A 23,270-nucleotide genomic window follows, 5' to 3' on the forward strand; every position below is an offset into this window, starting at 1 on the left:
CCATTTGTCCAAGGGTTCTTTTTTTTTTTTTTTTAAGTATAGTTTTTAGTGCTTGTTATCATTGGTGGATTTGTTTATTGGTTTGGTTGCTCTCATCTTTCTTTTCTTTATGACTTAATTTTTTTTATTTTTAATAACTGTTTTATTATTTTTGTCTTTCTTTTTTCTCCTCCCTTTCCTTCTGAGCCATGTGGCTGACAGGGTCTTGTTGCACCGGCCGGGTGTCAGGCCTGTGCCTCTGAGGTGGGAGAGCTGAGTTCAGGACATTGGTCAACCAGAGATGTCCCCGGTCCACGTAATGTCAAACAACAAAAGCTCTCCCAGAGGACTCCATCTCAACACACAGACCCAGCTCCACTCAATGACCAGCAAGCTACAGTGCTGGACACCCTGTGCCAAACAACTAGCAAGACAGGAACACAACCCCACCCATTAGCAGAGAGGTGGCCTAAAATCATAATAAGGTCACAGACACCCCCAAACCCACTACTGGACGTGGTCCTGCCCACCAGAAAGATCCAGCCTCGTACACCAGAACAAACAAATGAAGAGGAAATAGGCAGTCTACCTGAAAAAGAATTCAGAGTAATGATAGTAAAGATGATTCAAAATCTTGGATATAGAATGGAGAAAATACAAGAAACGGTTAACAAGGACCTAGAAGAACTAAAGAGCAAACAAAGGATGACTAACACAATAAATGAAATTAAAAGTTCTCTAGAAGGAATCAATAGCAGAATAACTGAGGCAGAAGAACGGATAAGTGACCTGGAAGATAAAATAGTGGCAATAGCTACTGCAGAGCAGAATAAAGAAAACAGAATGAAAAGAATTGAGGACAGTCTCAGAGACTTCTGGGACAACATAAATGGCACCAACATTCGAATTATAGGGGTCCCAGAAGAAGAAGTGAAAAAGAAAGGGTCGGAGAAAATATTTGAAGAGATTATAGTTGAAAACTTCCCTAATACTGGAAAGGAAATAATCAACTCCAGGAAGCGCAGAGAGTCCCATCCAGGATAAATCCAAGGAGAAACACACCAAGACACATACTAATCAAACTATCTAATAAAATACAAAGAAAAAATATTAAAAGCAGCAAGGGAAAAACAACAAATAACATACAAAGGAATCCCCATAAGGTTAACAGCGGATCTTTCCGCAGAAAGTCTGCAAGCCAGAGGGAGTGGCAGGACATATTCAAAGTGATGAAAGGGAAAAACCTACAACCAAGATTACTCTACCCAGCAAGGATCTCATTCAGATTCGATGGAGAAATTAAAACCTTTACAGACGAGCCAAAGCTGAGAGAATTCAGCACCACCCAACCAGCTTTACAACAAATGCCGAAGAACTTCTCCAGACAGGAAACACAAGAGAAGGAAAAGACCTCCAATAAGAAACCCAGATCAATTAAGAAAATGGTAATAGGAACATACATATCGATAACTACCTTAAATGGAAATGGATTAAATGCTCCCACCAAAAGACACCGACTGGCTGAATGGATACAGGACCCGTATATGTGCTGTCTACAAGAGACCCACTTCAGACCTAGGGACACATACAGACTGAAAGTGAGGGGACGGAAAAAGATATTCCATGCAAATGGAAATCAAAAGAAAGCTGGAGTAGCAATTCTCATATCAGACAAAATAGACTTTAACATAAAGACTATTACAAGAGACAAAGAAGGACACTGCATAATGATCAAGGGTTCAATCCAGAAGAAGATGTAACAATGATACATATTTATGCACCCAACAAAGAAGCACCTCAATACAAAAGGCAAATGCTAACAGCCATAAAAGGGGAATCGACAGTAACACAATCATAATAGGGGACTTCAACACCCCACTCTGACCAATGGACAGATCATCCAAGATGAAAATAAATAAGGAAACGCAAGCTTTAAATGATACATTAAACAAGATGGAATTAATTGATATTTATAGGACATTCCATCCAAAAACAACAGAATACACTTTCTTCTCAAGTGCTCATGGAACATTCTCCAGGAGAGATCATATCTTGGGTCACAAATCAAGCCTTAGTAAACTTAAGAAAATGGAAATCCTATCGAGTATCTTTTCTGACAGCAATGCTATGAGACTAGATATCGATTACAGGAAAAAAATCTGTAAAAAATAAAAACACATAGAGGCTAAACAACACACTACTTAATAACCAAGAGATCACTGAAGAAATCAAAGAGGAAATTTTAAAAAACCTAGAAACAAATGACAATGAAAACACGACAAGCCAAAACCTATAGGATGCAGCAAAAGCAGTTCTAATCAGAAAGTTTAGAGCAATACAATCCTACCTCAAGAAACAGGAAACATCTCAAATAAACAACCTAACCTTATACCTAAAGCAATCAGAGAGAGAAGAACACAAAAACCCCGAAGTCAGCAGAAGGAAAGAAATCATAAAGATCAGATCAGAAATAAATGAAAAAGAAATGAAGGAAACGATAGCAAAGATCAGTAAAACTAAAAGCTGGTTCTTTGAGAAGATAAACAAAATTGATAAACCATTAGTCACACTCATCAAGAAAAAAAGGGAAAAGACTCAAATCAATAGAATTAGAAAAGAAAAAGGAGAAGTAACAACTGACACTGCAGAAATACAAAGGATCATGACAGATTACTACAAGCAACTCTATGCCAATAAAACGGACAACCTGGAAGAAATGGACAAATTCTTAGAAAAGCACAACCTTCTGACTCTGAACCAGGAAGAAACAGAAAATATAAACAGACCACTCACAAGCACTGACACTGAGACTGTGATGAAAAATCTTCCAACAAACAAAAGCCCAGGACCAGATGGCCTCACAGGCAAATTCCACGAAACATTTAGAGAAGAGCTAACACCTATCCTTCTCAAACTCTTCCAAAAGATAGCAGAGGGAGGAACACTCCCCAACTCATTCTACGAGGCCACCATCACCCTGACAGCAAAACCAGACAAAGAGGTCACAAAGAAAGAAAACTACAGGCCAATATCACTGATGAACATAGGTGCAAAAATCCTCAACAAAACACTAGCAAACAGAATCCAACAGCACATTAAAAGGATCATACAGCATGACCAAGTGGGGTTTAGCCCAGGAATGCAAGGATTCTTCAATATACGCAAATCACTCCATGTGATAAACCATATTAACAAACTGAAGGAGAAGAACCATATGATCATCTCAATAGATGCAGAAAAAGCTTTTGACAAAATTCAACACCCATTTGTGATAAAAACCCTCCAGAGAGTAGGCGCAGAGGGAACTAACCTCAACATAATAAAGGCCATATATGACAAACCCACAGCCAACATCATCCTCGATGGGGAAAAACTGAAACCATTTCCACGGAGATCAGGAACAAGACAAGGTTGCCCACTCTCACCACTCTTATTCAACAAAGTTTTGGAACTTTTTGCCACAGCAGTCAGAGAAGAAAAAGAAATAAAAGGAATCCAAATCGGAAAAGAAGTAGTAAAGCTGTTGCTGTTTGCAGATGACATGATACTAGACACAGAGAATCCTAAAGATGCTACCAGAAAACGACTAGAGGTAATCAAAAAAAGAATAAAATACCTAGGAATAAACCTACCTAAGGAGACAAAACCCCTGCATGCAATAAACCTCTAAGACACTGATAAAAGAAATTAAAGATGATACAAACAGATGGAGACATATACCATGTTCTTGGATTGGAAGAATCAACATTGTGAAAATGACTCTACTACCCAAAGCAATCTACAGATTCAATGCAATCTCTATCACTATCACTGGCATTTTTCACAGAACTAGAACAAAAAAATTGCACAATGTGTATGGAAACACAAAAGACCCCAAATAGCCAAAGCGATCTTGAGAAAGAAAAATGGAGCTGGAGGAATCAGGCTCCCTGAATTCAGACTATACTACAAAGCTACAGTAATTAAGACAGTATGGTACTGGCACAAAAACAGAACTAGAGATCAGTGGATGAGGATAGAAAGCCCAGAGATAAACCCATGCACATAGGGTCACCTTATTTTTGATAAAGGAGGCAAGAATATACAGTGGAGAAAAGACAGCCTCTTCAGTAAGTGGTGCCGGGAAAACTGGGCAACTACATGTAAAAGTATGAAATTGTTCTAGAACACTCCCTAACAAACACCGTATACAGAAATAAACTCAAAATGGATTAAAGACCTAAATGTAAGGCCAGACACTCTAAAACTCTTAGAGGAAAGAGCACTCATAGGCAGAACACTGTATGAAATCACAGCAAGATCCTTTCTGACCCACCTCCTAGAGAAATGTAAATAAAAACAAACAAAGAAACAAACGAGACCTAATGTAACTTAAATGCTTTCGCACAGCAAAGGAAAACATAAACGAGATGAAAAGACAACCCTCAGAGTGGGAGAAAATATTTGCAAATTAAGCAACTGAGAAAGGTTAATCTCCAAAATATACAAGCAGGTCATGCAGCTCAATATCAAAAAAAACAAACAACCCAATCCAAAAATGAGCAGCCTAAAGAGACATTTCTCCAAAAAAGATATGCAGATTGCCAACAAACACATGAAAGGATGCTCAACATCACTGACCATTAGAGAAATGCAAATCAAAACTACAATGAGGTATCACCTCACACCAGTCAGAATGGCCATCATCAAAAAATCTACAAACAAGAAATGCTGGCGAGGGTGTGGAGAAAAGGGAACCCTCTTGCACCGTTGGTAGGAATGTACATTGATACAGCCACTATGGAGAACAGTATGGAGGTTCCTTAAAAAACTAAAAATAGAACTATCATACGACCCAGCAATCCCACTATTGGACATATACCCTGAGAAAACCATAATTGAGAAAACCATAATTCAAAAGGAGTCATCTACCACAATGTTCAGTGCAGCTCTGTTTACAATAGCCAAGACATGGAAGCAACCTAAGTGTCCATCAACAGATGAATGGATAAAGAAGATGTGGCACATATAAACAATGGAATATTACTTAGCCATAAAAAGAAACGAAATTGAGTTATTTTGTAGGGAGGTGGATGGACCTAGAGACTGTCATACAGAGTGAAGTGAGTCAGAAAGAGAAAAACAAATACCATATGCTAACACATATATATGGAATCTTAAAGAAAGAAAAAAACGGTTCTGAAGAACCTAGGGGCAGGACAGGAATAAAGACACAGACGTAGAGAATGGACTTGAGGACACGGGGAGGGGGAAGGGGAAGCCGGGACGAAGTGAGAGAGTGGCACAGACTTATATATACTACCAAATGCAAAATAGATGGCTAGTAGGAAGCAGCCGCGTAGCACAGGGAGATCAGCTCAGTGCTTTGTGACCACCTAGAGGGGTGGGATAGGGAGGGTGGGAGGGAGATGCAAGAGGGAGGGGATATGGGGATATATGTATACATATAGCTGATCTCACTTTCTTATAAAGCAGAAAGTAACACACCATTTTAAAGCAATTATACTCCAGTAAAGATATTTTTAAAAAAAGGCAATGTGGAAGAAATGTCTCAAAATCCAGAGCAATACCACCATGAGATAGAAATCATAAAGGAAAAGATAGGTCATGGGCATCTGTCCCTTGAGCCAAGCATGCAAGCATGTCCCCGAAGGACAAAATGGAACGGAAGGGTGGGGAGCTACTAATGAAGCAGTTACGAGTGGGAATTTGCTCTGATTTGCTACTTGAGATGACTCGCTTGGTTCCTGAAGGGAAGAGTAAAATGCACACCCAACGCCACAAGTCATATCTTAGTAAAACTTTTGAATTCTAAGGATAAATAAAAAAACCCTGAAAACTTCCCAACACACCAAGTTATCTACAAAGAAAACCAAATACATCTAATATCAGACTTGTCCTCTTCCTCACTGGAAACCAGAAGAATGCCATCTACAGACAAGTAAGACAGAAGAAATCAGTGCCCAGCCACCCACTTGCCATGTCAAGGCAATAGAAATGTTATTTGTGGATATGCAGGATTTCAGACATATCATGTATCCCACTCAAGAGACAGCTCAATGTCATAATAGTCTAGAACTGAAAATAATCAAATATCAGCAAAACCCAGGAGTTAAGAGGTAAAATACAGGCATCCTAAAAGGTTTCAGCATTTATGCCTGTGGGATCAATAGGCAAATAAAGCGTCCTGCAAGGGAAGAGTTAATTCTGATAGTTTGAGGTACAAAGGAAATGTTAAAAAACTAAAGGTAACCACCATAGGAATTGAAAAGCAGAGGGGAAAAGGAGAGATTAACAGAAACTTGACCAAGAGAGTAAACATTAGAAAAGGATAAAAGAAGAAGAAGAAATTAAAAATATAATAATGGATATAACTTAGATTTGATCAGGTGAATGGGCTGATTTCTCCCATTAGAAAAGAAGCAAAGAAATCCAGCTGTGCAATGTTTAAAAGAAATAGGCCTGAAACAAAGGTTAGAAGAAAAAAAACAGTAATGAAGAGTTACTGGGAAAAATTGGGAAGGAAAAATTAATATCTCAGTAGAATTCAAGATCAGAAGTACTAAAGAGCATTAAGAGGGACGATATGTAATGACAGTATGTCTGGTTTACAAAAGGGATGCAAGAGTCGTAGATGTTTAGTTAGAAACTGGCATTACTGTGCTACATGTATAAAACAAAAGTTCATACAACTAAAAGATTACTTGATTGAAAACATCTTTCAGAATCTGGATGTCTAGTATACAAAAAAATCACCAAGGACAGATGATCAAACTAATCACTAACAAGTTTGATTTAAGAGATACACTTTATGTCCTACACGTGGATAACGTACATTGTTTTCTTCTATTTCTCAGAAACTTGACTGAGTACTTGATCACAAAGAAAACCTTAATATGTTATAACCTGATAAAATTTGAAAGATACTAAGATGGTCAAAATGTTCCCTATTTGAAAATAAGGAATTCCTAGATGAAATAAATCAAGTCAGTTACCCCAAAGTAGTAAAACATTTATGCCATAAGTATATGTAGGAGAGTGCTTGCCTTAAAACTACACAGAAAACTGAATATTCATTTACAATTAAAAATAGTAATAATAAAGATAAAAGCCAGCTGAAGGAAACATAAAACAAATGCTGATTCATTAAAAAGATCAATTAAATAAACTCTTTGCCTGCTTAATAAAGGAAAAAAATAAGGGCAAAAGCATACAAGAGTAAATACTGAAAAGGAGACTGAACCCTGAATAATAAGATTAAAAAGTTTGAAAAACTAGGGCAAAATGGTTGCCTTGAAGAATGGGCTAAAATTGTGTCAAGAAAGAGTAGAAAACTTGGAGACGAAGTCCTACAGAAAACACCTAAAGGGTAATAAAACACCTATCAGATAAAAGAAGTATCAGATCTAGATGGTGTTAATAGCTGTGTTCTGTTTGGATTTAAAGAACACAATTCCAGTTTTAATCCACTGAAGTCAACAGAAAACTGGAAATGTTCCAGTTAATGTCTTGAAGCTGTATAACTTTCATATCACCACCCAGTCGTAGATAAATGCCAGTTATGAATACAGATTAAAATTCTAAAAAAAATTAGCAAGTCATTTCCAGCCACTTACTGGAAGAACGATATATTACAAGTAAGTAGTTTAGTCCAATAATGCAAGGGTGGTTTAACCCTGATATAGTTAGTGACACTGAGCAAAATCATATACCTTTAGAGGCAACAAATGTAACCAGTCAAAGAAACAGTCAGTATAAAGTGTGGTAAAGCCATAAAATTATCTGCTCACAAATTATGGTTATATACTTTAAAAAGCAGACTCCAATTTTAAGGAGACTGATTTGTGTATTTGATCATGTGTCTATTAAGTCACTCACTTTTCTCTATTCTCGAAATAACAGTTGGAAATGTGGGATGGGAGGCAGGGACAGATGGGAAATCTCATTCATGATAATGACAAAAACTATAACATCATGTTAGGAGTAATTCAAATAAGAAAGGTATAGGGCTTTTAGACTGGAAGACATAAAGCAACACCTGAACAAGGAGAAATATACACCAACCCTTCCAAAGTTAATGTTCGATTGAAATCTGAGGTATCAGTGTAAGCTCACTTAAAATACACACACACACAGGTATGCAGAAATAAATATATGTTTGCATCAGTTACTCTACATATATACATACCCTAGCTGTGTCTACTGAGAGGGCCTAGAACTAATGACACCACAGTAGCAATGAGCACATACAAGCGCCCACATCTTGCTTTCTAAATACCATTCTCCAGTAAAAGAAATCAGAGCTCTTTAGACAAGAGCTTAATTCCAGAGAAGGGACAGATAAAATATAAAGTGAGCCTGGAGTATCTTCAAATTCCAGTAAGTAATGGATAAAGAAGTGCTAAAGAAAGGATGGTGACACATCAAAATCTCCCAAAGGCCCAAGCTGGAACTATTTGAGCAGCAAAATAATAATATTGGATTATAACCCATGGACACATGAATGTTTAATAATTAAATGAGAGACATACAGTTCAAAATCAAAAAAACAAACCACCCAACCAAAAAAATGGGCAGAAGATCTAAGCAGACATTTCTCCAGAGAAGACATACAGATGGCTAATAGGCACATGAAAAGGTGCTCAGCACCACGCATTATTAGAGAAATGCAGATCAAGACTACAATGAGGTACCACCTTACACGGGTCAGCATGGCCAGAAAGTCTACAAACAATAAATGCTGGAGAGGGTGTGGAGAAAAGGGAACCTCCTACACTGCTGGTGGAAATGTAAACTGGTGCAGCCACTATGGAGAACAGTATGGAGTTTCCTCAAAAAAATTAAAAATAGAGTTACCGTAAGATCCTGCAATCCCACTCCTGGGCATGTATCTGGAGAAAACAATACTTTAAAAATGTACATGCACCCTTCTGTTCGTTGCGCAGTATTCCAATATCCAAGACATGGAAGCAAATGAAATACTCATCAACAGATGAATGGATAAAGATGTGGTACACATAAACAATGAACGTTACTCAGCCCTTAAAAAAAGAATGAAATAATGCCATATGCAGCAACATGGATGGACCTAGAGATTATCATACTAAGTCAGAGAAAAACAGTATCCTATATTCCTTATATGTGGAATCTGAAAAATGATACAAATGAACTAATTTATAAAACAGAAACAGACTACAGATACAGAAAAACATATGAATACCAAAGAGGAAAGGTGGGTAGGAGGAAAAAATTAGGAAATTGGACGTAACAGATTCATACTACTATATATAAAATAGATAAACGACCACAACCTACTACTATTTGGCACGGGGAACTATATTCAATATTTTGTAATAACCTATATGGGAAAAGAATATGAAAAAATAAATATGTATGTGTGTGTGTGTGTATATATATGTATAACTGAATCACTTTGCTGTAAACCTGAAACTAACACAACATTGTAAATCAGCTATACATCCATAAAAAATAATTTTAAAATAATAATTAAATGAGAGAGAAGAGATCGTTTTTCCTTACCAGAAGAATTCCGTTAAATACAGGAGTGACCTAGAAGAAATAACAGGCAAAGCATTCTCTGACGTAAATCATACCAATGTTCTCTTAGCTCAGTCTCCCAAGGCAATAGAAATAAAAACAAAAATAAATAAATGGGACCTAATCAAACTTACAAGCGTTTTGCACAGCAAAGAAGAAGACAACCTACAGAATGCGAGAAAATACTTGCAAATGATGCGACCAACATGGGCTTAATTTCCAAAATATACAAACAGCTCATACAACTCAACAAGAAAACAAACAACCCAATCAAAAAATGGGCAGAAGATCTAAATAGACACTTCTCCAAAGAAGACATCCAGATGGCCACCAGGCACATGAAAAGATGCTCAATATCCCTAATTATCAGAGAAATGCAAATCAAAACTACAATGAGCTACCTCCTCATACCAGTCAGAATGGCCATCATCAAAAAGTCTACAGATAACAAGTGCTGGAGAGGGTGTGGAGAAAGGGGAACCCTCCTACACTGTTGGTGGAAATATAAGTTGGTGCAGCCGCCATGGAAAACAGCAAGGAGGTTCCTCAGAAAACGAAAAACACAACTACCATATGATCCAGCAATCCCACCCCTGGCCATATATCCACACAAAACTATAATTCAAAAAGATACATGCATCCTTATGATCACAGCAGCACTATTCACAATAGCCAAGACATGGAAACAACCTAGATGTCCATCGACAGATGAATGGATAACGAAGATGTGGTACATATATACAGAGGAATACTACTCAGCCATAAAAAAAGAATGAAATAATGCCATTTGCAGCAACATGGATGCAACTAGAGATTATCATACTAAGTGAAGGAACTCAGAAAAAGACAAATACCATATGATAATCACTTATATGTGGAATCTAAAATACGGCACAAATGAACCTATCTACGAAACAGAAACAGACTCACAGACATAGAGAACAGACTTGTAGTTGCCAAAGCAGAGGGGAGGGATGGACTGGGAGTCTGGGGTTAGTAGATGCAAACTATTACATATAGGATGGATAAACAACAATATCCTCTACTGTATAGCACAGGGAAGTATTTTCAAATCCTGTGATAAACCATAATGTTTAATATAATATAAAATATATTAATATAAAAAAGAGTGTATATATATATAAATATTTAAAAAGTGTATATATGTGTATAACTGAGTCATTTGCTGTACAGCAGAAATCAACATTGTAAATCAACTGTACTTCCATAAAAAATAAAATAAAAAAATAAACATTCAAGAAAAGAAATACAGGAGTGAGGGAAATAGAAAATCGCCATTGGAACACCAAAGTAAAGATCTACCAGTGGATGCTAAAATTAGTGAGTCAGAGTTTGAGGAGAAACAGGCTATTTGCGTAGTCTCAAACTATTGATACCTTCCTCTAAGAAATTTAATTGGCAAGAAAAACAGGAGCTTTACAGTGGATGAACCCAGCAGACACCATCTTAACCAAAAATGATCAGTGTCACCACCAGTAATGTGTTGACATCACGTACCTCCTGAGAAGGCGTGGCATTCGTGCCAAAGCTGCATAACCTCAAACAAATCATGAGAAAACACCGGACAAAGCCTTGAACTGCAGAATGTTCTACAAAGCAAGTGACCAGTACTCTTTCAAAGTGTCAAGGTCATAAACGGGGGGCGGGTGGGGCGGAGGAAATGTCACAGATTGCAGGAAACTGGAAGACACGGCAGCTGCATGTGATGTGGGTTCCTGCACTGGATCTTGGACCAGATAAAGGACATGGATGGAAAACCCAGTGAAAACCGAATACTTTAGTTAGCAGTATTGCCCCAAAGCTAATTTCTTCGTTTTGATCATTATACTGTGGTTATGCAGGATGGTAACCCTGAGGACCAGGGTGGCACCGGGTATGAGAATTTGCTGTACTCTTATTGCAACTTTTCTGTAAGTAGAAAATAGCAACATAAAAAAATTAAAAGGAAAAAGCATCGGTGGGGGGGAGAAAACAAACAGAAAAAAAGTAAAGATAGAGAATTCCATGAAGGTTTTGTCACAGAGAAAACTTATTACCAAAGGTGTTCTCCAAGAATTCATGGGATCCTCCCAGACCGGGGCGCGAACCTGGTTCCCCTGCATCGGCAGGCAGACGCGCAACCACTGCGCCACCAGGGAAACCCTAGGATTTTAAATTCTAAATTATACACACACACATCCATCTAAAACAAGGGATTAAAGAAGATTCAAGGGCTCAAAGTGGGAATAATAATAAAATTGCGATGTAAACATAAATTGATATCACCAAAAATGGATTTATCTCCATGGAGGAAGATAAAACAGCCAAATTTTTCTCTCTGAAGATAATCCCTAAAAACTGAAAAACCAAGAACTTGGAGTAATAAGCAGGGTTCTTTTGTTTTGCTTTGTTTTGGTTTTTGTTTTTTAGAAAAACAAAATCATTTAACTGTGAAATTAATAATCAAAAGAAACCACTGCTGACTTTGGGGGGCAGGGGGTGGTGAACCAGGAGACAGCTGGGTTTTTTGGTAATAATCCTCGTAGGACTTCTTGCCTCTTTAAACTCTGTGCATATGTAATTAATAAAAACTGAAAATGTAAAACGTAAGAGGGAGTAGATGATATATTGATGGGAGCCTATGACTTATTCAAGGACATTTGCTGTGGAGGTGACGAGAGATGGGTCCTTAGCTGCTGGGTTGAAGGCAGAGCTTCTTAAGATGTACTTGCATACTGCCGATGGAGATGATTTAGTGAAAAAGGGAAACGAAGCAGGACAGACAAAGGGTAAGTGCAGGAGGAAAGCCACGGGCTATATGGTCAGGAGCCGAGATGGGCAGTTTCGCCCCATAATTTCATCTACACGAAACACGAAGCAAGGCCATCAGCTGAGATTGGGGAGATTTAGGGAGAGCAAAAGTGCGAAACGGTCATCTTAAGAGCAGGAGAAAAGAATCTTTCTTAGTGAAATAAAATAGGATTGTATTGTTTAACGTGCTTCTGTAATGTACGTGTTAATATTTAGGGTTTTCTCGCTGCTGTTCAGTGAAGTTTTTGGTCAGGTTTTGTTATGCTGGCTTCATATAAATTACTTGGAAGCCTTCTTTCTCAGAGCTATGGCACATTTTGAATAGAATTGGAGGTAACCGCTACCTACATACAGCAGATGTCAAAGACACCATTTGTGAGGCTTTCTGGGGCTGATATAAAAATTTTCTCATTTTCTTCCAGGACAATTATTTTTCTCTTATGGGCTACTTTTCTGTAATAGAACATATGTGTGTATATATCTACAATATATATTGGAGATATAAGAGCCTTATAATAAATACACACACGTATTTATTCTCTTCATCATCACTTGGTTTTCCGTTTCATACATTCCTTCCACATCTTCTTATGTGTAGTTCTATACCTATTATCTTTTATTTGGCTAACTGGCCTTCCATACCTTCCTAGATTAGTTTAGATAACGGATTATCTACTTCATTGACTCTGTGTTTGTGTTCTTCCCACAAAACGACCTCGCTCTTGCATTTATTTTGTATTTGGGTTTACCAATTCAGCCATTTCTAAATTTATCTTCACTGATTCAGTCTCTCCTTAGCCTTTTGTTCTTTTTATTACTCCTTGTGTTTGGATACATAATTTATGTATTTCATTTTTGTGTGCTAATACAAATGGGACTGTACAAAGGCTGTACACAGATACATGGCCTGGGGCCAGTGGGCTTCACTCTTCTGAAACACCCTTCATAAAAAGAGATTTCGCAGGTGCCCAGGACTTAGGCCAGCGGTCAGCTGCTTGCTTGAGGGGATGGGATAAAAGTGGATACAGCCCTGCAGCCAGGACACAGACAGGGTTAGTAGTATTCCTGAGAACCTAGAGCCCCAGACTATCACTGTAACACTGCTGGCCCTGCCCTTGGGAGTCCCCCATTTAGAGCATTCAGAAAACCAGATGCCCGTGTATAGACTGAGGGAGGAAAGAAACTTCCCATTCCAGATGAGCTTGCACAGTAAAATTTTAACACTCAAGAAAAATAATGCGAATATAGCTAACAAGCACAAAAGCAAGAGAATTGACTCCAGTGAATCTGAAAATAACTTTGAAATTAAAAAAAAATTTAAAAGGGAACCCAGTGGATGCATGGATTTTAAAAAGAACCACCCTTCTTAAAATTAATCAGAAAAGGTAGGAATGAAAGGACCAATCAAGAAATCCCTGGAAAGACGAATCGAAAAGTCCTGAAAAAAGTTTCTAAAGATCAATAAGTAGGAAATTACAGAATGGGTACAGTTAAGGAAAGAATTAATAAATCTGAAGATTGTGTTTGGGGAATTTGCTTTAATACAGCAAGACAAGGTAAAAATACTAAAAGGGCAACAACAAAAAAAAGCGTAAAATGAGAAGCTCCAACATTGGAATAACCATGGCTGAGAATGTTCCAGCACTGAAGAGACAAGCATCCTCCAACTCTAAACAGAGCAATATAGAGACCCACATACAGGCATATTCTACTGAAATGGCAGAATACAGGGTAAAGAGAAAATTATAAAAGAAGGAAAGACAGATTAACTACAGACGACTGACACTTAACAGCAGTGCTTCCATGTATAGCAACAGCAGCCTAAAGACTAAGGGATACCTTCAAAATGCCTTAGACACACAGCTGTGGGTCTAGATATTCTACATCCTAAGAGCTACCATTCAAGAGTGAAGGCAACATGAAGGTGTTTTCAGAAATGCAAAGACAGATAATTTAGTGCTAATAAGCTTTGCCAAAAGAATGACCATGCTAAGCAAGAAGGAATGTAATGCAAGAAGCAATGGTGAGAAAAATTGGTAAGAGACATGTATTAGAAAATAGAAATAACCATTGACTTGGAAAGGAAAAACTAAATTTTTGTGACAACTCAGACTCAAAAGAAAGCCAGGAAATAATTATCACAAAATTCTAAGAGGGAAGGAGGGAGTCTTGATTGGGAGGGGTACATAGAGTAGACCATGCTCTGTTTCTTGACTTGCTGGTGTCTCCATAGCTGTTTGCTTTATAGTTATTCACTAAACTGTATATATGTTTTATGTACTTTTCTGAATGTATGTTGTATGTCATAGGACTAAATTATATCCCAGCTGTAGATGCTTTGGGATTCAGAAAAGGAGACAAAGGCCTGCAATTTTAAAAGCATTAGTGGAAAAGGTGTATTTTTTTTTTTACATCTTTATTGGAATATAATTGCTTTACAATGTTAGTTTCTGCAGTATAACAAAGTGAATCAGCTGTATGTATACATATAGCCCCATATGTCCTCCCCCTCTTGCATCTCCCTCCCTCCCCCCCTCCCTATCCCACCCCTCTAGGTGGTCACAAAGCACCGAGCTGATCTGGGATTCAGAAAAGGAGACAAAGGCCTGCAATTTTAAAAGCATTAGTGGAAAAGGTGTATTTTTTTTTTTACATCTTTATTGGAATATAATTGCTTTACAATGTTAGTTTCTGCAGTATAACAAAGTGAATCAGCTGTATGTATACATATAGCCCCATATGTCCTCCCCCTCTTGCATCTCCCTCCCTCCCCCCCTCCCTATCCCACCCCTCTAGGTGGTCACAAAGCACGGAGCTGATCTCCCCGTGCTATGCGGCTGCTTCCCACTAGCTATCTCTTCTACCTTTGGTAGTGTATATACATCAGTGCTACTCATCATTACATATACAAAAGCAACATAAGTTGTTTTCTTCTAGGCGGAGAGCAGGTGAAAAGAGACCATTTGTAGTACAGTGTTAAGACTTCAATGTGGCTTTCGTTTTGTTTTGCTTTAGTTTTAATAGGAAGGAAAGCTGGTCTCCTTGAGGAAGGATAAACGTTTAAGGGAAGTCACTATGGACCCTTCCCAGGGCCTCACTCAGTACGTTGAATCAGTTACCAAGGGCTACCCATTTTACCTCCACTCCTTGTGCAAAGCCAATCATCGTTTTACTCCTCGGCACTTTGCCAGTGGCCAGGATAACCTTTACCATCTCTATCCCCACTCTCCAAAGTCAGAGTTCTACCTGTTATCCCGGGGATATCCATGATGGTTTGTTAGGTCGTTAAGGTGAGAAAAAAATTTCAGACCCAGCTGTGGTCTGAGCCGCGTTTTATAAAAATAAACGACAAAAGAAGCCCACTTGTGTATATGGATGCCCGTTTTTGTAGCGCTGGAGTCTCTCACTTGACCCACTGCGCCACTGGTAACAGCCACTAGACCCACCCCCTGAGTAGCCATCCTTTGCACAATAGACAGAGACCTTTTAAAAACATCAGTGAGGCAACACACCCTTGTCCTCCCATGCTGAAATACAAACACCTTACCCGATAAGATTTTTTTTTTTCCCTTAGCATAACGGGGGGGAATATTTTGGCTCGGACAACTGCAGGGTTAGGAGTAGGGCTCCTTACAGTCATGGCTGGATCCAGGTGTTCTCCCGGTGGCTCTGTTTCCCTCTCTTTCTCGACGCGATAGCAGAGGGACCACTAGCAACTGGAAACAATCATCACTCTTTCCACTGATCCCCAAGAAAAGAAACTTTCTTTTTACCAAGAGCACTGACCAGAGGCCCGGGGCTGCTACCCATCTGCCTGGCTTGGGTCACACGCCTGGGGGCGGCGGTGACAGGGGAGTCGTCGTTACTGGCCAGACTGACAAGCCCATCTCTGGGGGTATAGCCTGTGTTTCCCTGCCTCTTTTTGCCACAGCGGGGGTGACAAGTTTATTGAGCTATAATTCGTTTATCGTACGTTCCGCCCACTTAAAAGTATACAGTTCCGTCGTTTTCAGTCTATTCAGAGTTGTGTAACCGTCATCATGACCAGTTTTAGAATATTTTCATCACCCCAGAAAGCAACTCCTGCTCGTTAGCTGTCTCCATTCACTCCGGCCCCCAGGCCACCACTAATCTACCTGCCATCCAGGCTGTCCTCTGCCTCACCTGCTGTGTTCCACTATAAGCACTGAGCCTTTGCATTTGGATGAGAGCCAGAAGGTGACACAGACCCACGAAAACACAGATTGGATTAAGAAACAGGATCAGTGGGCAGTGCGTTTGTTATTTCAGTGTTTCACAATAAAGCTCCCCCTCCTCGAGAACCAGAGTTTCTAAACTGCTTGCTTCCCGTGGAGTAAAGGACTGCAAGTTTACCTTGGGTTAAAAGAGGCCCTAGATTTTCTGGGAAGGTCCCTGCAGATGGCAGGTCTGCCCTGGGCTCCCTTCCCTCACGCCCCCCAGGTGCCATGCCCCACATCGTGGTTTGGAAGACAGCGCCCCCACATGGCTGTTCTCACTTCTGTCCTCCAGGAGAGCGAAGAGGAGCTTTACTCCTCCTGCCGCCAGCTGCGGAGGCGGCAAGAAGAGCTGAACAACCAGCTCTTTCTGTACGACACACACCAGAACCTGCGCAACGCCAACCGGGACGCCCTGGTCAGAGAGTTCAACGTCAACGAGAACCAGCTGCAGCTGTACCAGGAGAAGTGCAACCGCAGGTGGGTCAGCCCCACCCCCACCCCGCAGACCCTGTAGCCACTGGGATGTGGGGCCCCGGGGCCAGGGCTGCGGCAGAGCCGCCATCTTTAGAAATCCTGATACCCTTGACTCTCCTTGTCTTTGCTCCATCAGTTACTTACAGTTAGAGCTTAAGCATCTGCACCTTCCCTAAGCTGAACGGTCCTCATGAGAGGGACACTTGAGTATCAGAGGGCAAATAAGCCATGACCTCTACTGTTTTGTTTGTTTGTTTTTGCGGTACGCGGGCCTCTCGCCGCTGTGGCCTCTCCCGTTGCGGAGCACACGCCCCGGACGCGCAGGCGCAGCGGCCACGGCTCACGGGCCCAGCCGCTCCGCGGCACGTGGGATCTTCCCGGACCGGGGCGCGAACCCGCGTCCCCCGCATCGGCAGGCGGACGCTCAACCGCTGCGCCACCAGGGAAGCCCACCACTACTGTTTAAGGAACGCTTCTAGACTTCGCAAGCATGGGCTAGTCCGGTGGTTCCTAAATCGAAACAGAATCCCTCCCCCTCCGCAACAAGGGATGCTTTGAGTTGTGCTGCGGCCGTGTAAGGAGGGAGAGCCACCTATGCCGGATAGTCCTGCTCCACCAACGACTATGGGGAAGAAAATGCCAGTAGCAACCTCCGTTGCAAACAGCATGGAGACTCCGTACCCATGTTATTTTCATTTCATCTTGACCACAGCTACACAGTAGCGGTGACCCCAGGACAATGACCAGTGAGGACACAGATCCCCGGAAGCTGTGTGTCTTTGCCAGGGACTCACTTCTCCAACTGTGCCCTGTACCCTCCAGTCCCGACGATCCTGCAAACGTGTGGACAGAGAGATGTCAGAGTTCAGCACGTGGCCCATGTCCTAGACTAATGGCTGACGGTGAAATCTGTTTCATTTCAGGTTAAGAGAGAAGAGAGTCAGCAACAGCAAGTTTTACTCATAGAAGCCGGGCTCCATGTGTAAAGGTGCCGTGTGTGCGCGTGCGTTTGCATGTAGGACTGTGTGCTCTCTTCGGACCCTGGGAACATGCTCGCGTGTGAGGTCATCCTCTCCTCGAGCCTGTCAGCTAGATGACGTTTCTGAAGTCGACCCAAGTGGCATGAGTTGGGGTAATTTCCTGGTAACTTTTTCATCTTGGACAATTTCTTAACTTAGAGTCTCTATAGAGGACCCCCAAAACCTGCTCACATTTGGCCTCTCGTGTTCCAAAGCTCGCTGAATAAAAGCAATGAAAACTCTTGATCAGTTAAAGCTTCTGTGCACGACCTGTAGAGTTCGCAGGATTCCTTCTCTGGCCCCTAAAGACCCAGGTAATTGACTTCCGCAGAAGATGAGCCCCATCTCTAAAGAACTAATTCATTAGATTCTGGAAAGGATTTGACCTAAAAGGCAAACGATTTCACACTTAAGGCCATCAGAATGTACCAGGGCCCGGAGAGGAGCCCTTGCCCTGCCCCAGGTCAAAGCACTTTTAACTACCACCAGCAGGCTGAACCGACCTGCTGCCATACATGACAGGGGGCTGGAGGTGGAGCCCATCCATTAAGACAGAGACTTGCTTCGTGACTGGGGCGGTGGGGGTCGAGGGTGGAAATCTTGGGGCCTCCTCGATTTACAGAGCTGATCAGAGCCCCTGAAGCCTCGGCCAGCTGCTCACTCACCCCTGCTCCGTCCACTTAAGAGCTGGCTGCATAGCCACGGGGAAGCTTCGGGTCTGCAGCTGTCCACAGGCAAGCGGTCACTCACTGCTTAAATGGGGTGACAGGGTAGGCTCTCTGGATTATCCAGTTTTCTGGAGCAGTGAGCGAAGCCTTAGGAAACTACAGAAAATCTCAGACTCGGCCACCCACAAAGGGGCAGGCCCACCTAGGACAAGATGATCCTCCTCTACATCTTGAGACGCAGTTTAATGATGTGTACAGTGTGATCCTTTAATAAGGCTTTTTCAAGGCAAGGCTGGTGTGCGGGGCGTGCGTGGGGAGTGGTCCGTAGAGCCACAGCTTGGTCAGAGGGAACTGAGAACTAACTTAGGAGACAAAAGGGAACTATGGGAAACAAGTGACTGCTGGGGAGCCACAAACCAGCCGTCAGTCTGGTGGCTTTACTTGGATGGAAATGTGTCCTAGAAATCCACTCCGCCCGCCCCTTATTAGCCTGGGTTTAGCGTGCACGAATTAGCTGAAGAGTACCTTAAAGGCAGCCATGCTCTGTCTCATCAAAAGACCCCACCCCTCCATTCCACGCAAGTTTATCAAGTTCTTCCATACCCCAAGCACTATGCCAAAGTCTGGGGGTTCCAGGTCTTAAAAAAATTAAGGAAAGAAAAAAAAAAAAAAGCCATGGTTACCGGTCTCATGGAACCTATCCATGTGCTTCTAAAAGAAATGCGTTTTATCTTCCATGAAGGCCTGAGTATACCTAACAGCCCCACCTTGGTCAGGCTGCTCTTATTACTTAGTTATTCCTTGAGTTGGAGTTGCTACTTTATTTGGCAGCCAGCGACTGCGGGAAGAACATTCCCGATGGTAGCAAATGTTCAAAGCAACATTCAAGAAAGGTTAGATGGAAAAGGCACTGAGTTGAACCCTGCACGGAGGGAATTTTCAGACTCTGTAGCCAGTGCCCCATTGGCTGGTGGCCAGGAAGCCACTGGAGCCTAATTATTGCACCTCCAGCCACAAGCCCCTTTTGGCTCCAGCATTACCTCTACAAGCTCAGGTGTTGATGTCATTACCTGTTTTCAGCTAGGGATGAATAAAAGACATAAACCTTCCACCTCACTCCATTTTAAAGCCAAAAGGTAAGACCAAGATCCCCTTTCTGCTTAAAATGGATTTTCTGCTACTGTATCAAAAACAATTAAGAAGTGGTAGCACAGAAGGCAGAAGCTAAGCATCTTTTCAGCTGCTATCTTGTAGAATCCATACCGAGCCATACTCACGCAGAGACAGAGCAGGCACATGAGAGGGTTTATACTCTCAATGGTGCTGGGAAGAACCTTCTCCCCTAAAACGGGCTCCTGCTCCTCCGTGCTACAGTGACTTGAATCCACCATTAGAGAATATTTGCTTTGGCACTACACTCTCCCCTTAATAGGGTAACACATTAATCTGGTTCTTGGTGGTGGCAGGATTCTCTAGGTTGAGACACAGAGCAAGTGAGGGGCACAGATGACATCAGAGTCTGCCCAGATGCCACATAACCTAAGTATAAAATATCTAGCTGAGATTGTGGTTTAACAGCCATGTAATGAGCACAGCCGATTCAGGTCAAGGAGAATCGTCATTGATAGGAACAGCCTGAAATGGCAGCAACATTGATGGAGTCAAGCCATGATGGCCTATGTGTAAAACAGTCTTTATTCTAATTGGTAAAGGAAATGGTGAACATCCGTTATTACGTGGAAATATAAATGGAGGAGGCTGGTTAGATCATTTGAGTTTGTGAAATGTAGGTTATAGCAAGTTAATCTCTCTACTGTAAAACTTGGCTATTCTAATGGGCACAGTGAAGAGGGGTGTAGAATATCCCTTTCCCAAGTTTGATCTGAGAACCCTTTTGCCAACAAACATCTTACGGGACTAGTTACAGTGGAATACATTTGAGGACCTGCTGCTCTATTAATTAAGAAGGCAATATAATCTAATAATTTATATGCTTTATGACATAGTTAAATAAAAACTAAACTGAAGCCCCCAAGGCCAATAATTTTTTAAGTGGGCCAGTCTTACCCCTAGCAATCTACCAGACCTTTCCAAGGAGTTAGTTTTAGGGCGTCAATTTTCAGATCCTCCCCTTCCTATTGTACTCTTTCCTAAGATTCATCTGCCTGAGAAAACGCCCTTTTCTCTCCTTACCGAAGAAAACATCTTTCCCCATAGTCAGTCTTGCTGTAGAGCATGACTCAAGATGTAAACATCAAAATATGGTGTTTGGAAAGTGAAAGCCTCTTAACAGGATACAAATCCTTCTGCAATGCTGGTGGTTCCCAATTCTTTGCTTTCAACAAAATTGAAGGAACACCCAAGATTTCTGAGTATTTATTTTAGCATGTAGTTCTGAAGGAGCTGGAAGAATTCAGCTACGCTGCTGTCACATAATTCCGTCTGTTCCCATCTAACTGTGTGAAAGACCATCGATATTTCCATACATAAAATTGAAAAGGGAGAATGGAATTGATACTGTACCGAGACAATTCTAACAAAGATAATATTAATCTATACAGAGATGAAATAATCGGAGGGAGAAGCCTTCTTCAGCTCCTTAAGTGATACATTGCCAATGAAATTTTACTGTGCTTATTTAGTACTTTATTAAAATGTGCACTCTATTTGTTTATTAAGCTCAGTCCAGAAGAAGTTTAAAATATGTAGAGCCTTATGATGACAGGATATGTAATTTTGTTACAGAAATGCAACTAAACAACATAAAAGCCAAGAATAACTGGGCTAAAATTTTGAGGGGGAAGTGGAATAAAAATACAAATTCAGTGAGTAAAAAAGAAAACTGTAGCATTTCCTACCATTAAAAAATTGCCTTGTTTAATTTTTTGAAAGGATGGTAGTGGCTACCACCTATTGTGTGCTTAGAGCCTCTTGGCTAAATGTAAAGGGGAATGTAACCATTTTGCAGCATCTACAACGTGCCGGCAGTTTGATCCTTTGCAGCTATTTAGGATGAAAAATTTTAGACATCAATTTAGAAATGTGTAAGGGCAAACACCGGTTTTCAAAATTCACTTCTGAGGTCTCTGAACATAACATTTTACAGTCGCTGATCTAGGGCCACTAAGAATGAGTCGTATTTGGAAATAAGAAGGATGCCTAAAAGGGGCTCTACTTCTTTTAATTTTCAGAAGGAATGTAGCTGAACTTTCTACTTAGGGTGACATCTGACTTTTTGGAGACAACCCTAAAAGCTATATTCTCGCCAAGAGAAAGCTAATAATTAGATTAAGAAATATGCAGAATTACAAAACTGGCATTTGAAGAATACTCAGTGATATGTCTCAGGCTTTTCATTCTCAAAATGTTTTCTTCTTGAAGAGCCAGCTTCTACAGTGATCCTGTCTCAGAAATGTCCAGATTTCTTACTTTTTGATAGGCTTTAAGAAGATGCATTTGTAAATGTGTTTCATTATTAAAGCTTAATTTATTTTTTATGTAGTGTGTGCTTGTGTGTACATAGAAGATCGTGTGAATGAGTTACACAAATGTTGGCTGTTGTTAACGTGAAAATTTAACGGCTGTGTCACACTTTTAAAAAATAAAATTTGGTCTCATTGAATACAGCAATCTACCCAGAAGCATTTTGTTGTTATTGTTTTTAAATGCTATTCACTTTTTTTGTTCTCCTAAAAACAATAGGTCAGTCACAAGATAGGTACCGTTACAATTCTCTTTAAACAATCTGTTTTTCTATCCTTTACTCTTTTCTCTAGGTTACTGGTCTTACTTTCAGCAAAAGCTCACTCTATGTAGAAACCCAAGTTTCTAAAACTAACACGTGACCACTCTGCAATTTGTCAGTCTTTGGAAGAATGCTCTGTGCTAGAGGGGCAATGTTACTAAAAACACCTGTATTTCTTGACTAAGTGATAGGGCACAGGAGAGCTGTCAGCCATTGTATTTTCTTGTCATCAAGTCCCGTGTGCAGGAAGCCACACTGTGTATCTTCCAACTGTTTTATCCCCAGCCCTAATCTACTGATGACTGGACGAGTCACCCTGGTCCAAAAACTTGTGTGACGAACCCTTGCACTTGAAGGTAAACAGGGAGGAGTAAAAAGCAAAGGAATTAGAACTGCTAAAAGTTCATTTTTAAAAAGTGGATAAAATCATAACTCTCATAAAGATACAAAATTGAACACATGTCCAAAAATTTATTTAACTCCTTTATTAACAAAGGAACCAAGAAAATGTTACAACTGGTTCAAAGGAGAATTCAAAGAACAATACATGTTTAGGCTACCAGCTCTCCTGATGATCTGATTCTACACCTTCCACTGTGAGTAATTCAGACGATTCTTGCTCCTAGAAGTGCAGATTGTGTCCAGTGGAAACTCAATTGATCGTTGGCTGTGAGTCAGTACTCACAGTTGTTGCCATTTATTTATTTATATCTATTAGGCAAATTCATTTTAGCATCACCAATAGACATGAAATCTGACCCCTACTTACACCACACAA

General features: G+C 40.6%; 1 protein-coding gene across 1 annotated transcript in view; it reads left to right on the top strand.

Moving 5' to 3' along the window:
- The window catches only part of PLCG2 (phospholipase C gamma 2), a 172,377-nt gene extending 150,490 nt beyond the window's left edge, over positions 1 to 21,887 (top strand). The window contains exons 32-33 of the mRNA XM_024124979.3: positions 16,879 to 17,063; positions 17,984 to 21,887. Of these exons, the coding sequence (XP_023980747.1) occupies positions 16,879 to 17,063; positions 17,984 to 18,026 (228 nt within the window). The 3' untranslated portion in view covers positions 18,027 to 21,887. The remainder of the gene's footprint in view (positions 1 to 16,878; positions 17,064 to 17,983) is intronic.
- Positions 21,888 to 23,270: the final 1,383 nt, after the last annotated feature.

Source organism: Physeter macrocephalus, chromosome 17 (assembly GCF_002837175.3).
Source record: "Physeter macrocephalus isolate SW-GA chromosome 17, ASM283717v5, whole genome shotgun sequence".
In the NCBI taxonomy this organism is placed as follows: Eukaryota; Metazoa; Chordata; class Mammalia; order Artiodactyla; family Physeteridae; genus Physeter; species Physeter macrocephalus.